General features: G+C 39.0%; 1 protein-coding gene across 1 annotated transcript in view; it reads right to left on the bottom strand.

Annotated features, from left to right (window-relative positions):
- The window catches only part of sntb2 (syntrophin, beta 2), a 20,456-nt gene extending 5,408 nt beyond the window's left edge, over positions 1 to 15,048 (bottom strand). The window contains exons 1-4 of the mRNA XM_033968201.2: positions 14,206 to 15,048; positions 6,770 to 6,950; positions 4,979 to 5,186; positions 3,069 to 3,211 (exon numbers count right to left, since the gene is read on the bottom strand). Of these exons, the coding sequence (XP_033824092.1) occupies positions 3,069 to 3,211; positions 4,979 to 5,186; positions 6,770 to 6,950; positions 14,206 to 14,815 (1,142 nt within the window). The 5' untranslated portion in view covers positions 14,816 to 15,048. The remainder of the gene's footprint in view (positions 1 to 3,068; positions 3,212 to 4,978; positions 5,187 to 6,769; positions 6,951 to 14,205) is intronic.
- Positions 15,049 to 16,268: the final 1,220 nt, after the last annotated feature.

Raw genomic sequence — 16,268 nt, 5'->3', positions numbered from 1 at the left:
AACAAACAGATGAAAAAAAGCCAAACTCTGTGCACCAGAGCATGATCGGAGCGCATCGGCCTCAGCATCTTGGACTGACGGGAGAGCGAGTGAATTAATGCTTTTTTCGTTTAGTTGTCAGTAAAACAACTAAAGTCTTTTAAGTGTGTTCCATATTCTTCAATCCATATTTTTCATGAGGACATGGGACACATGAGAAGGGATTTAATGACTATCTGTCAGATGCACTGGTGCGATCAAGAAAAATTTTTGTCACACAAAATTTTAGGAACATGTACGCCCAAATTGGTTGCACTCTGGAGTCCTGCTGCAACATGACACACACACTGTACCAACCTGAAGACAACACACAAACTGTATCAACCTGCAACATGACACACACTGTACCAACCTGCAGCATGACACACACACTGTACCAAGCTGCAACACAACACACAAACTGAATCAACCTGCAACACAACATACAAACTATCAACCTGCAACACAACACACAAACTGAATCAACCACCAAGCTGCAACACAACACAGCCCACGGTACTGCTCTGTCTGACCTATGAGCACCAGCCTCCTGCCAGTCTAGAGCAAAGACTCAACAGAAAAGACACAAGTACACTATCAGTCAAAACACTCATTCAGTGTTTTTTCTGTCTGTATCTACAATGTAAACAGCAGTCAAATTAAAGAAGACATCACATTTATGAAATGAGATGTATGGAATTATGTAGCAAAGAAAAAAGTTCAATAGCTCAACTAAATATATGTTTTCATATTTTAGATGAACGGTGCCACCCATTGCTTTGTGAACAGTGCTTTTCTCTATGATCTTCATGTTGAAATCCTGTAAATGTTTTTTCACTACACATGTGTGCCATGTGTAATAGCATGTACTTTGACTACTATATGCACTTAATTGTGTATTAAGAGATGCTCTGACAATTGGAGGGCTGTAGACTGTCCTGCTGATCGATTGATTAGTCAACAAAAAATGGGGTGTGGCAAAAGCTCTCAAAACTATTACATATGTATATGTTTCTGACCCAAACTGCACAGACTACACTGGCACAGGAGTTCATGCAAAAAACTATTTATGCAGAAAAAAAGTACTAGGAAATACTGTATTTATATAAAGTTTAACCTGCCTTTTTAAATACCAAAATACCAAATCCTTAGCCAAATGTCCTTTCTAAGCAGGATGATTTTTCTACAGTTTTTAATAAAATTGCTGATCAGCCCCTCTTAAAACTTCCAGGGTGAAAAATAAATCCATTTCTGCAACAAGGTCCTTAGACCTTGTTGCAGAAATTTCTTCTTCTAGACTTTGGGATAGAGCAAGAGCTTCTGGCAATAATAACTGACTGGATGAGGTTAGGCAACAAAGAAACTGTGTTACTACTATGGTTAAAATGCAGTTCACACAGAATTTAGAAATAATTTCTCTTTTAAACATATAACAACAAATTAAGTCTTAGATCATCGTGAACCCCAAAAAATCTTCTGGTGCTGACAACCTCAAGGTCTGGCAAAGATTCTTGAGTCCCTAGTAAACTCTCAGACTCGAAATAAAAAATGTCTCAAAATGAACAATATCCTGGATCCAAAGCAATCGGGTTTAAGACCATTCCACAGCACAATCATGGCGTCAGTACATGTGCTCATCATCACCATTCATGCCTTGGACAAGAATCAACACAGTTTGGCGCTCTTTGTTGACTTTTTCAAGGTCTTTGATACTGTAGACTCGAATATTCTCCAAAATACATTTGCATTCCTTGGTTTTGATAAGGTTTCTGTAAATCGGTTCACCTCATACTTTTATAACAGATCACAATCAGTAATACAATCAATAATGGTCAGTAATAAAAAGGTGTTCCCCAAGCTTCAATCCTAGGCCCATTACTTTTTTACTCTGTATATTAATATTATTTTCCCCTCATCTTTCTATTGTAATGCTCATTTTTATGGGCAATAGGAAGATGCACACCCACATCTTCATTTACAAAGCTGTACTTGTACTGTACTTGTACCACAGTATCTCACCTCCCTGATTAAATTCTCATCATTACCATACCAGGTCTCAGGAGAGACTGACCTTAGCAGTAGCACAAATACACAGAGCAAGGGAAAATTGGTTTTAGATTTTATGTCTTTCATTTATGGAACATTCTCATTAACTAACTAAAACTAAACCATGTAAGTGAATTTAAACACAATATATCTCATAATCTTTTTGGACCATTGTAATTGTTTTAACTGAAGCCTTGTGGACCACAGATTTGGTAAATATTTAAATTACAGTAAATTTTACTATGAAAATGAGATGCAATCTCAATGGGACTTCCTGATAAAATAAAATAAATAAACTCACTCACTAACTTCTTTCTGCTGTTGTCCCACATAAATCCTTATCATCTAATTAAAATGATTAGTCAAATAAGACAAATTTTGGTCGAGTAAGACCTAAAGGCCTATAGCCCTAGACAAGTGAAATTCTCTGCTGTAAATTTTATTTAGTTTTTTTTAAATTATTATTACATAAAATGTATTCACGTGAACTTTAAGCCACATTAAAATGTTGTCATCTCATCAAAAATATACCCAGAGTTGTGTATTGTTTTAATCCTTCATCATTAGTCTGTCTACATTTCCAAAGCTCAAAATGATCTTTTCCTTGTACCATCATGTAGTGGTAGTTTTCAAGTTAACAGCAATCTTTTCCATTAGTTCAATAGAGATTGGGAATTCCTGGACCGGAATCATCCAAATGATTCTAGAGAAGTACACCTTCACTAGAGTTTAAAATTACAACGGAGCATTTCCTGCATTACCATATGACATCACAAGATGGAAAAGAGTGTTTTCCATGTGAGAGGAGAACTCAGTATAAATATGCAGGGTTTGTGTATTAACTATGTGTGAATGAAACAAAACAAAATTCCAGGTATGTTTTGGATGCGGAAACATTATAACATAGATCAGAAAATAGTATAATATTGGCCCTTTAATAGCAGATCGAACAGTGTGAGGTAAAACCCACACAGATTGGATATAGGAGAATACAGTGGTGTTACCTGGTGGCCAGCAGAGGGTGTGTAAGCAGAGGCAGGGCCCAGGCCTCTCTGGTCCAGGGCACGGACTGGAACAGCAACAGGTCCTTCTCAGTCATCGCCATGACGAGGGGGCGGAGCTGTTGCCGGCCACTGCCCAGCTGCACCTGCAAACAGCAGCCATCAACATTAGCATACACACACAACAGCCATGAACACTACTGCAAACAAACACAATAGCCATGTTCACTAGTACACACACAAACACAGACACACACAAGCCATGATCACTAGCACACACATACACACACACACTAGCCATGAACACAAGCGCACACACACACACGCACATACACACACAAAACAGCCATGAACACTACAGCAAACAAACACAACAGCCATGTTCACTAGCACACACACACACACACTAACCATGATCACTAGCACACACATGCACACACACACACTACAGCCATAAACACTAGCGCACACATATGCACACACGCACGCACGCACACACGCACACACACTACAGCCATAAACACTAGCGCACACATATGCACACACACACACACACCCCCACACACACACACTACAGCCATAAACACTAGCGCACACACATGCACACACGCACACACACTACAGCCATAAACACTAGCGCTCATGCACGCAGACACACACACACACACACACTACAGCCATAAACACTAGCGCTCATGCACGCAGACACACACACACACACACTACAGCCATAAACACTAGTGCACACATATGCACAAGCACACACACACACTACAGCCATAAACACTAGCGCTCATGCACGCAGACACACACACACACACACACACACACACACACACCCCCACTACAGCCATGAACACTAGTGCATGTGTGTGTGTGCATGTGTGTGTGTGTGTGCGCGCGCGCGCACACACACACACACACACCCACACACCCCCACACACACCCCCACCCACACACACACACACACACCCCCACCCACACACACACACACACACACACACACCCCCACCCACTCCAGCCACACACACCCCCACACACCCCCACACACACACACGCACACACACACACACACACCCCCACCACAGCTATGAACACTAGTGATGTAACAATATCCAAATCTCACGGTATATTATTTCGGTATGCTTTTATGAATTTTTATGCAAATTGAAATGCAATTTGAAGGGGGCGTTATAGAGCCATCTTCCTTATCCTAATTTTGTATGTCATTATGTCCAGCTTAAAGATGTGCATGTGCGCTTTATTGGGTTCATTCAAATCTCAGAACGTTTGTGAAACATGATTTTTTATTTTTTTATCAAAAAATTGACATTTTGTTGAATAACGCCCAACATTTTTTTTAAAGGTAAATGATAACCTTTTATTGCACATGGGTTTTGTGTCTTTTGGTCAAGTTTTAAGTGTTTTTGATGAAAACTGTTGGAGAAGATGTCAAATATGTCGATTATGATGAGTGATATTGTCAATCCCAGGTTTGATCCAATATGGCCAACTTCCTGTAGGGTTTAGCGCTACATGGTTTAAGTTTCATTTGTCTACAATGACATTGTTCTGGGCCAGGCTCTCATTGGTGCTACTGAGCCGTCTTTAAAGATTTTTTTCTGGGATACTCACTCAAAATTACAGCTCAAACTAAACTAAACTAAAATTTTGGTAGCACTTATTGGCCTATATTGTTTACTGCTTGATTTTTGCGATTTTCCTCAAAATTGTACAAATACAACAGGCTCTTGAGCCAGACCTCCCCACACATTCATGCTCGGGCTCTGATAATGATCCACAGGTGTCATAGATTATAACTATATAGCAGACACAAGCACAATAAGTTTTCTTTTACTCCAAGCTACCACCAGGGTAGCCAGAAGGGAAGCTGCAGTGCCGCTAGTAGTTACCTGCTCAGACAGCCAGCCGATGTGCTTGAGGTGGGGGTGTGCAGTGGCTGACGTGGCTCCCAGGTAAGCATTGATGTGTGAGAGTGCGAGTGGCAGCAGGGCGGCTGTGTTGGTGTGGATGGCAGTGAACCAGGAGTTAGCACTGGAAGCATCTTTACAGCGCAGGATCACCATGTGCTGTCCGTCAGGAGAGTGCAGCTCCAGCAGCCTGGAACAGAGACGCATGCAGTCACCACAAAGTCGCATCTTTTCTTTTCTGTCATCATTCTAAGTCAGTGATTCATTCACTAAAATGTACCACGCTTCAGGTGCTTTTTGTACTATGGGTAAAAATATTGTATTGGTCAATAACTGTTTTCAACTAAATTTTTCTCCATTTTCTGATCTGTTATCTTGTTGTTTCCTCATCAAAAAACAAACTCAGAGTTGTGTTTTGGTTCATTCACACATGTTTAACACACAAACCCTGCATATTTAGGCTGAGTTCTTTTCTCAAATGGAAAACACTCTATTCCACCTTGTGATGTCATGTCGTAATACAGGAAGTGCTCCAGTATGTTTTTAAATTCCATACACGTTCAATAGAATCACTTGGATCATTTCAGCTCTGGACTTGTCATTCTCTACTGAACAAAAGGTAAAAGGAGCTGTTAACTGACATTACAAGGTGTAACAGAGCTAAGGTTGTGCCAAAAATCAAAAGATCGATACATCACAATCTAAACTTTGGTCAATCTCCATAACAACCCATTTTAATCAACATGTTTCCAGAAAAACCTGTGGCAGTATCAGGACGTGGTACTGGAAAGCTCTGACTCAGGCCCACAGTGTCACGTTATGTCTCCTCATGTGTCCTTGCAATTCACAGGTTTTGACATATATGCACAGTTTGACTAAAAGTCCCTCTGCCTCTGTGTGTGCATCTGACCCCCTCCCTCTCTCTGATCCAGCTCCTCACCTTTTCCCTCTCTTGAGCTGCTCTTTCATATCCTAACCACAAAACATCACCACTACTGCACCAGCCAATAAAACAGAGCTTCAAGGGCAAATGGAGTGACGGACAAAGGCGCAGATACAAACTCAGGATAGCAAAAATAATGAGGCAACTTTATTACTCACCTCTCATAAAGCTCTATAGTTATCATTATATTAGTATTCTCATCAAAATTATCCATTAAAATGTGTCCTCTGCAAATAACAACACCCAGTCACCAAACACCACTTTTAATTCAGTTTGAAGCGTTCTTTAAAAACTAAAAAGGCGAGAGTAGATCCTCATGTGGGTCTGTTTACATCTGTGCAGCGAGGATCAAGGGTGAAGCTGCAAGCCTTTTGTGCATGAAAAGCATTTTATCTATTACATTTCATTTCACAAATAATAACACAGTTTTGACTTGAACCTATAGTAAAAGTGCAATACTCTGATATTTGGAACATTTCTCAAAGCAAGTCGTTTTAATGTAGTTTTAATGCATTATAGTTTTGATACTGCACACTACAAACTTTTTTTAATCTGTCTTTATATAAATACATTGTTTCCTAGTATTTTTTTTTCTTTTGGTCTTCTTTTTCTTTCTTTTAGTTCTTTTAGCATGAACTCCAATGCAGGTGTAGTCTTGTGAGTGAAGTTTGGGTCAGATACATAGAGATACACAATAGTTTTGAGAGCTTTTGCCACACCCTTTTATACGTAGACAAAAGACGGAATATGTCTTTAGTCCACCAAAAATGTCTTTAGTCGAGTACAGCCCTAGTGGTGTATACTGTAATAGTGTGGAGTAGAAGACACACCGGTTCTCCAGATCAGGCATGGTTAGATTCCTGCTGATGAAACACATCTTGAGGTTGATGACTTTTGTGTCGCGGTCCCTGGAGCTGAGTGGGGGGGGCTCCTCAGTGCATCCGGCCCAGGGGAGCTCTGCCACCAGGGAGGGCTTCTTGAAGAGTGGAGACACCTCACGAATGTACTTCACTGGATACACACACACACAGTTAGCGTTACAACTAGGCCTCATGATAATTACTATATAGACTTTAATATATGATAAATGGAACATGATTTATTTATCATGAGTACTTTTTCTTTCTAGTAGTGGGACATTTTTTGGTTATATTTTCTGCAGTATGATAAGATTTGAGTGGAAGAAATTTAAATTATGAACTAAAATTACAAACAACTAATTACTCAAGTGTTTTTCATTCTGCTATGTATTTATACAGCTCAATAATATTTCACAATATTGTACATTTATGATACTTTTTGTGAATAATTGATTTCAGCAATATATCACACCTCAAACGGTGTTATCATGAAAGGCCAATTTGCAACCGCTGTCTCTCCTCTTTTGATACTACTGTCCCACATGAAAAGAGGTTAAAGAAAGACCCATTTTTTGCAATTATCATACTCAACAATTTAAATTTCATTCATTGCAAAATGGGGTTGTCAAAAGGGTCAAAAATCAGATACTAATCGATACTAAAACTAGAATTGAAACTAGATACTGTAGCGTTCTGGTGTAAGGAAGCACACCGCATTACTTCTTGTTGTTTTTTTGCTGAACACAAGGGCTACTGTAGGCCATAACTTAGGCCAAAACAAGCACAAAACAACAGCAGTCTCAAGTCAGCAGAGCCAGTCTTTAAACAGACCAGTAAATAATGAAGAGAATCTTTACACAAACTCTTCAGCAGAGAAACTACATACAAAAGCAGTTACAATAACAGCAACACATTAACAGTTAAATGAACAACAAATGGTGTCAACCCTGAACTAAAAAAAAAAAATCAGATCATTACAATACTAATCTGAGCAGGTATCAATACTAAAAAAGTCACATTCACAGGACAGAAATGAACCTTTCCTGTATAGCTTTAGAATTATCTTGAGCTGAACAAATATAAGACACACAGATGAGTATACACACATGGAACCTACCTGGATGAATGAGGGATTACACCGCGTACATTGTAATATAAAAGAAAGTAGTACGATTTAATGGTGTATGGTTTAAATAAAGTGTTTTTAATTATCATTGTGGTATCGGAAATCGGTATTGAGCATGAAGACCAAAAATTGAAATTTTAGTATTGTGTCCATCCTACTTTTGATACTACTGACACACATGAAAAAGGATTTATGAGACACCTTTTACACCACTCAAAATAGTAGCTATAATAGTACAACTGTCACAATTGAAATTTGATCCATTGCATAACCTTCAGTACAGCTTAATATTGTCTTTAAGAGGTGAGGTGAGGTACCTGCTTCGTCTGTGGGCATACACTTTCCTGTGACTGCTTGAGTCTGACTTATTGAGCCTTTTCTACTGTTCTCCTCTGCTTTCATGAGTTTTAGCTAAAATAATAACTAAGCCCCTTCTCTGGCCCTGCTTTACCCCAAATATGGCCCCTGTGGTTTTGGCTGCTCCTCCATGTTCCCTTTTCCCACTCCACAGCACTCTGAATTTTTGCTCTAGGTCTGTTTAGAACCTTTTAGATAAAATGGCTATACTTTATAATAACTAAAAGTGTGTCTGTTATATAGTTATAATCTATGACACCCATGGATCATTATGTTATAATTTATACATTTTCAAGTGCAATATTGATCCAAAACGACTTAATAAAAAAAAAAAAAACAAGCCCATTGACTTCCGTGTTATAAAACTGGGGTGCCCAATGGGAGCCGATATCGGCGCAAACATCATCAACCTCCGATGGACAGATGCAGATCACAATAGCGAGCAGAAGATATTTTTTTTTTTTTTTTTTCATTTGTACCGAAATGACTACACAAAGCTGCCAAATCCCATGTGTATCACCAATTAAGAAAATTAAATTGGAGAGTGAAGTAAGGGAGTGAGCATGTACAGGTGGCAGTGAAAACGTGAACTGATCAGCAACATGATGTATTGAAAATAGGCAATTAAAGATTGCTCAAACTTGCACAAATCTCTCCAAATACAACTTTATGAGGGTAAATGAGAAGAGAAACAACTATAACATGGTTAAAAGCTCTGAAAAGTTGCTTTAATGAAGTATGAACAAATTTATTAAAAATAGTTCATCAACTTCATAATTTAGGGCTTAGAGTTACCCCCCATTTACACCAAAGCAGTAACAGCATAAACACAGCAGCATTACACACAGGATATTAACCCGTCAGACAATTTACACCAGCAATGTCACACGTGACTCCATTGCTCAAAATATGTTGATGCTGAAAAAAATCAAAACTCTAACCAAGCTTTTCCAGGCTTTTTAGCAGGGGAGAGACAGGAAATAAGCATGTGTTGTCAAAATAAATGTCCATTGTCCTTTCAAAATAAGTTCTCTTAAATCAGTACAGTAGCATAAGGGTCAGTGATGTGACATTGCTATTTTTATGTCCAGTGTTGTGTTAATATATAAAGCTTTAAATAGTTTAATTTGTTTTGTATCACATTAGTTGTACCCATTTGGAAGCCAAATATGAAAGAATATGAAATGTACTGAAATGCCATTCGATAAAACAGGTCTCACACAGAATCAGTGACACTTGAACAAATTATAAACATCGACAAAATCAAACTTTTCCCTAATTTTACAAGCCTTGACATAAAAATATAGAATTATTTTCTCTAAAGTAGACACAAGTTCCAGATTTGGCTTGACACCTTTGTCACAGTACAAATGCTACAGTTTTGGATGTTATTTGGTGAACCATTCAAAATATGTTTAAAATTATTATATTTTGAAAGATATTGCATTTTAAATCAACGTTTGGTATAAACAGTCACTGCCAATGCTTGTGTTTCTCTTCGATGTATAAATTATATACCAGTTTATAATGAAAATATATGAAAAATGTCATTCGGTCAGACAAAATGTGTCATTCGGTGAAACAGACAAATGCTTAATGTTACCTACAACATACACTAGCCAAACATATCTGCATTTATTTTACAATTTTATTTGTATTATTTAACTAACTATATATGCTACTATATTAAAGTAATAATTTGTATTTTAAATGTAAAACAATCACATAAATAAAGGAAATTGACTTTGGTAGATTAATTAGTAATTATTATTCAAAATACAATTGGAAAATAAATATATTAAAGATAGTTTAAAGATAAAGATAGACAGATGTTAGTGGGATTTGGTTGTTAGTGGATTGGTTGAATTTTCACCAAGTCAGCTTCAAAAGCAAAGACATTTTTTGTGTTCCAGTTGAACAGTCATTTGGTACAAACGGCACATGTCATGTGGTGAGACACTGATGCGTCTGTGAAATGTATTAGGAAAAAGGTTTTTTACAAAAAAAATTACATAAGAACTTAAATCTGAAGAAGGAAAGTGCTAACATGCTTAAATTTTATCCAATTTTAAAACGTTTTACTCTTTTTACTCGTGATGGACTATGAAAAGCTTATAGCCATGGGGGATAAATATAATACACTATTACGTCATACATCAACTACACAACTTATGCAGGAAAAGGCACATGGCACAACGACACCGAAACTTAGATGGTATGTAGCCTTAAAACTGTAGACACGGCTTGATATTGCTATGAAGCTTCGTCCCTCTTGTCAACTTCAGTAAAGTTTTAAAATGAAATTCATCCAATCAACAATGAATATATAACAATATAAAACAGTTTGATGTTTAAACATAAGAATATATAGAGGCTGGTGTTACAGGAGCAGCTCTGATATAAAAGAACACTTTTAAAAATAAGTAGGTATACAGCTTTGCCTACATTACATGTTGCTGCAGCTCCAATTCTGGGTTATTAAGCCTGACTCACTCTCATTTTTAATAAATAAAGCATTCATTAGCTAAGTGTTTCTTCATGCTTCATTAAGCATATTATTATTCAAGTATGGCATTAAACGGCACGATTTGGTAAAAGCATTTGCAATTGCAATTTTTCGGACAAGCAAGGGTGAGTGTGATAAGATTTGCAATTTATATTTCAATAATAGGATTCTGTTCAAAGTTCACATATTAATATGTCCAGAAGAATTGACAAAAAGACTGAAATATGAACTGACAAACGAATACAAGATTCACATTTCAGAACATGTTCATACACACCTAAACTACAGCAGTTTTTTTTTTTTTTTTTTTTTTTTTATGTAGAATAAGACAGGATAGTTTGTTAGTTGTAGAGGAAATGAGTACTTAAAAAACTTCAGCCTTTACAATTTGCTAAATATGTCCATTGTGATTGTGGTTTCAGTTCAATAGTGATTAATCTTGCAGCACTGCATCAAATGTATCTATTAAATATCATGTATAAAGAACACCATGAAGTGGGGTCATCTCTCCACTAGTCTTCCCATGATACTAAAATTTCAAACTTTATTTTGATACTAAGAAAAAGACTCAATACTCGATACCAATTTTGATACAACAATGGAAAAAAAAAAACACACACACTTGTAATTTTCATCACAAAATAATAATGCTTTTAAGTTACCATGTGGTTCTATACTGGTGTTGATAAGTTCAAGATTACTTTAAAACTGTCAAAGGTCAAATTTTATTATGTTTATTATGTTTATATTTTTTCAGTACAGATACTTGTTCAATTGAGTATCTAATTTCAATACTGGTTTAAAGTACATTGGATCGATTAATACTTTTTTTTAGTTATTACTTGGTTAGTACTTATGGTAAATACTCAACATAAATTTACATCAGTTAAGTGGCCGTTTGTGAAGAAAAACAGAAAACAAAAGGTTGTAAAATACTGAAGTACAGCTGAGGGGTAAAACAGAATACATCTACCTATTCCAGCAACACCAAACATTTTTTCCAAAATGGAAAGACAATTCACGTACAAGGAAGACATTTTTCTGACAGTTTTAAACATTGATTTAACAAAATAAAAGGTGCCATTGATTTTTTATCTAATCATAACTATTGTGTAATTTAGACATGTTGGACATGTTTTGGCCCTTACTTACATTATGGTTGCTGGGTAAAATACCTCTACATATGTCATATCTGCTGCCCACGGCCAACCAGGAAGTAAAATTATAAACTTCACCAAAAATGGTAAATGGTCACATTTTTCTATAGCGCTTTTCCACCTTCAAGGCACTCGAAGCACTTTACAACAAGGAACCACTCACCCATTCACACACACGTGTATGCAGACACTGAGGGTGAGGTGGGTTAAGTGTCTTGCCCAAGGACACAACGACAGCGTGAATCTGACCGCTCAACCAATGATGTTTATGTCGAGAGCAGATTTGAACCACCAACCTTCAGATCAGTGGACAAACACTCTACCAGCTGAGCTACTGTCACCCAATACTAAACTTGAAAAGTCTAGGCCCGATTTTTTGTAAAATCTTAAATATAAACACGTTAACTCTATTTTAGAGAAATAAGTACTCAAACTAGTCGTGTGCACTTTAAGCAGCGCCGATGCCAAGTTACACCTGTAGTCCCTATGAAGGCTGATGTTGTAATTCATAAAAACAAACATTCAAAAAAACTTCTTTACCAGGCCACCATAAAACTTCTGTAAGAAGTTTCCCATACATTTTGTTAAGACTATAGTGGCACAAATAATTTTTATTTGAATAATTTCATCTCTTTCAGTTTGTGGTTTATAAATGTCACTTACTGCATATACTTAGTTTTTAAACTCAGACCTCATTATGCAGAATTGACATTTTTAGAGCTTTTAACCATGTTATAGTAGTTTTCCCTTAACATTTACTCACACAACGCTGTATTTGTAGTGATTCGAGCATGTCTGAGCAATCTTTAATCGCTTATTTTCAAGATTCCATATTGCCAATCAACCTCCTTGTACTTTCTTCGTTCTCCAATTTTATTTTCTTAATCGGTAGTGCACACAGGATTCTGCAGTGTTGTGCATTTTGGTACAAATTATACTGCAGCTATCGATCTGAGGTGCCGACTCTTTGCTGTGATGACATTTACAGCAACATCAGCTACTTTTGGGCACCACAGTTTTCTAACGAAAAATAGTTTCTTTTATTAAGCTGTTTCAGATGAATATTGCAATTTCAAATGTGCAAATTATAACATAATGATCCAATAAGCAGTCATTTTTGACCAATGCAGACTCTTTTATAAGCTTATGATAATGCAATCACCTTTCCATGACCCTGGACCAGAAAAGTTGCACAGTGCACCTTTAATTGCACTGCTTTGATTGCTGAATATTCAATAAACATATTGACTTCTAACCCATTAACCTCCCAATGTGATTTCAGAGATCAGTGTGTGCGTCTGTGACGCTGGGCTGTGCTGGGACATGGCCTGGAACATGCCCTGGGATATGGCCTGGGGCCATGGCCGTTTTTAGTGACTTTTCCAAAGTGCTGCTCTATTTTTTGGAGAGGTGTGAGCAGTTCCACACCATTAAACAGACGCTGTGCACTCGGACCACTGAACTGCACAACACTGCACCCCCCCCCTCATCACTCCCTCATCTCACAACCTCCATACTCACATTCAAACTCTTCTGCCAGAAGCCCACATGTCTATCTGGAGATTTGAGAATGACGTTTTTGTTGATTTAGGCATCAATTGAGTCCAGATGCCTGATGAAAATAAACTAGAGAGAGGATGGAGACAGCTCTGAAGCTGTAGTCAAATTTGGTAAAGGAGCGTTTCTTTTGTACAATCACCTTGATTAGCCTGTTGCGAAACAAACACATGATAATTCAAACTAAAGTGCATCAGGAGAAAGCCAGCCTATTGGCAACCTGCAACACTGACAAACTGTCACATCTCAAGTATAGTTAACAATATAGTGTAGTTTCGCCTATCAACCTACAAAACAGACAAAAAAAAACAACCATACAACTAATAATGCAATTACAGAGAGTCTAGTATTTGTAATACATTACTGTTGAGACTTGAGTCTTCATTTTCACTGTTGCAAAGGGAAATTCACGTCCAGCTCAGAGCAAGTGTTAAGTAGGTTAGACAAAATGTTTTAGACACAGACTGTATAAAAGTGGACAGAGTGACGCAGAAACGAGAGGAGAGCTGCCCCATCCTGGAATACTGACCTGCAGCAGCAGAAGAACTACTGATACTAACCAGCCGCTGCAGGGGTCCCGTACTTGTCATTAGTCAGTGGATTCTACGGATCTACTGTCCCAGCTTCACCAATGCTGCTGCAGCGGATCATGGGACTGAGATCAGGCCTGTGCAAATCCCCGCTCTCGCGTGGACGGACTTACCTTCGAGTGTCACCTCTTTGCCCGCTTTCTTGAGCGCCTGCACCGCCAGGTCGTGCGTAGCCTCGCGGAGGTCGTTGCCATTGACAGACAGGATAGCGTCGCCCACGCGCAGAGCCCTGCTCTGGTCCGCTGCCAGCCCCGGGAAGATCTTGGAGATGAGGATGGGCATGCGGTTCTCGCGACCGCCCTTGATGCTGATGCCGAGCCCCCCAGACTCTTGTTTTACCACTCTCACCCTGCGAACAGCCTCTGAACAGCCGTCCGAGCCGAGGCTGGAGCCGGGACTGCCGTATCCCGAAGCGGGACTGAAGTCTGAGCTGGTGCCGTTACTGTGGTACTTCCCTGGGCTGTTGGGACCCCGGCTGACCCCTCGCCCGCTGTAGTTAGGGCTTTGGCCAGAGTTTCCTGGGCTGCCCCCCGGCTCATTTCCGTTTGACAAGCCGTTCCTCGGTCCCGGAGAGGCGTTGTTGTAGTCCCAGGGGTCACTGGCCTCCGCTTCGGCTGTTAACGTCAAAGTTTCTCGGGTAAGTTCTGCGGCCACTCGGATCCAGCGATCGCGGAGGAGCAGGTCTAGCTGGCCGTGTTTTTCCGCTCTGGTCCACACTGCCATCCCCGAGGCAGGCCGCGTTTACTCCCAACTCATCACCAACTTTTCACTTTGAAGCGTGTTTTGTTCCTCTGCTCTGTTTCGGGGCAGCAGCGACGGGACACACCCACGGACCGTGGGACGGCGCGGGACAGGCCCACACAGAGGAGCAGTTAGCCCTAAGTCCGTTAGTGGGCTTTGTAACTCCAGAGTAACGTCAGGACTGTCGCCATCAGCGCACACTGCACTTCCGTGATGACGTTTCACAATAAACTACAACAAAACGCCACAAAAACGCAGCCTCTGGCGCAGCAGCTCTCTGCACAGTGCACAATGCACATTCAACCTCTTCATTTAAATGTGTTTGTGTCAAGCCCAAAATCACAACAGCAGCCGCCCTGCTGATCGTGTGTGACGTCACAGTCTCGCGCTCTGAGCGTTATGGCTCAGGCCTGGGCTCTGCGCGCGTGTCTGTGTCTGAACAGATGTGGGACTGACCTTCTACAGTTTGGTCAGAAGCTCACAGCAGGGCGCTGATGAGGCTGTTAAACTCCTCAAACAGAGACTAGACTAACACTGCACTGCAGCTCCTCTTCTGGGCCTTCTCAAACACAGAAGGACTGACATTAGGCCTAATTCCTTGTACCGATTTTTTGTTAATGAAAACGCAGGTGGAAACGGTCAGATTAGTCCAATCAAGACTTTATGTCCTTTATTTAAAGGAGCACTGTACAACGTTTTGGTGGCGGGTCTGGTGTCTTCCACTGTAGGACATCAAACTTCTGTCTCGTCGGATAAAGAGCTCTGATCTGTGGAGAGGCCAGAATGTATGTTTTTCTTTGTTTTTGTTGTTTTCTTTTCTTCTTGAGCAAAGGTTTGATATAATAAAAGAATATGAATAAAAGAGAGCCTATAAGTGTAAAAACATATTGTAGAGCCTCTCAGGTAAGAGGCTATCCACCAGAAAGGTTTGTGCACCTAAAGCTAGGTCATGTACTATTTTTATAGTTTTTTAAATAGTTTTATTTAAACTAAATGATAAGTGTAAATGTTATTTATTTTTGTAAATAATGCTTTGATTTTCACAAAGTTTATTCATTGAGTCTTTTGAAGCACACATTCTCAGTGAAGCAGACGATGTGAGCCATGGATGGTGTATTTGGTTGTATTATGGTTCAGTGGTCACTTTTAGGTATTTGACTAGTCATTCACAATAAGGATTAGCAAATAAAGGGACATAATGGGGAATCACATACAAAACAAAGCCTCGTTTAGCCTATATATCTTTCTATATGGTTTGTTTGATCAGCCTATACGTACCTTTTAAATTAATTAAACATTAGGCTATAAAAAATCAGATGTTACGTTTTAATTCTATATTTGCACCCTGTCCTAACCGCAATCTTAATATGACATTACCACAAACAAACCTAAATATAGCCTATGTCTTAATACGTTTGAAAAGTTAGCTAGTTGT

The sequence above is a fragment of the Periophthalmus magnuspinnatus genome, chromosome 6 (genome assembly GCF_009829125.3).
Source record: "Periophthalmus magnuspinnatus isolate fPerMag1 chromosome 6, fPerMag1.2.pri, whole genome shotgun sequence".
Classification (NCBI taxonomy): Eukaryota; Metazoa; Chordata; class Actinopteri; order Gobiiformes; family Gobiidae; genus Periophthalmus; species Periophthalmus magnuspinnatus.
This window is presented reverse-complemented; position numbering and strand designations above follow the sequence as displayed.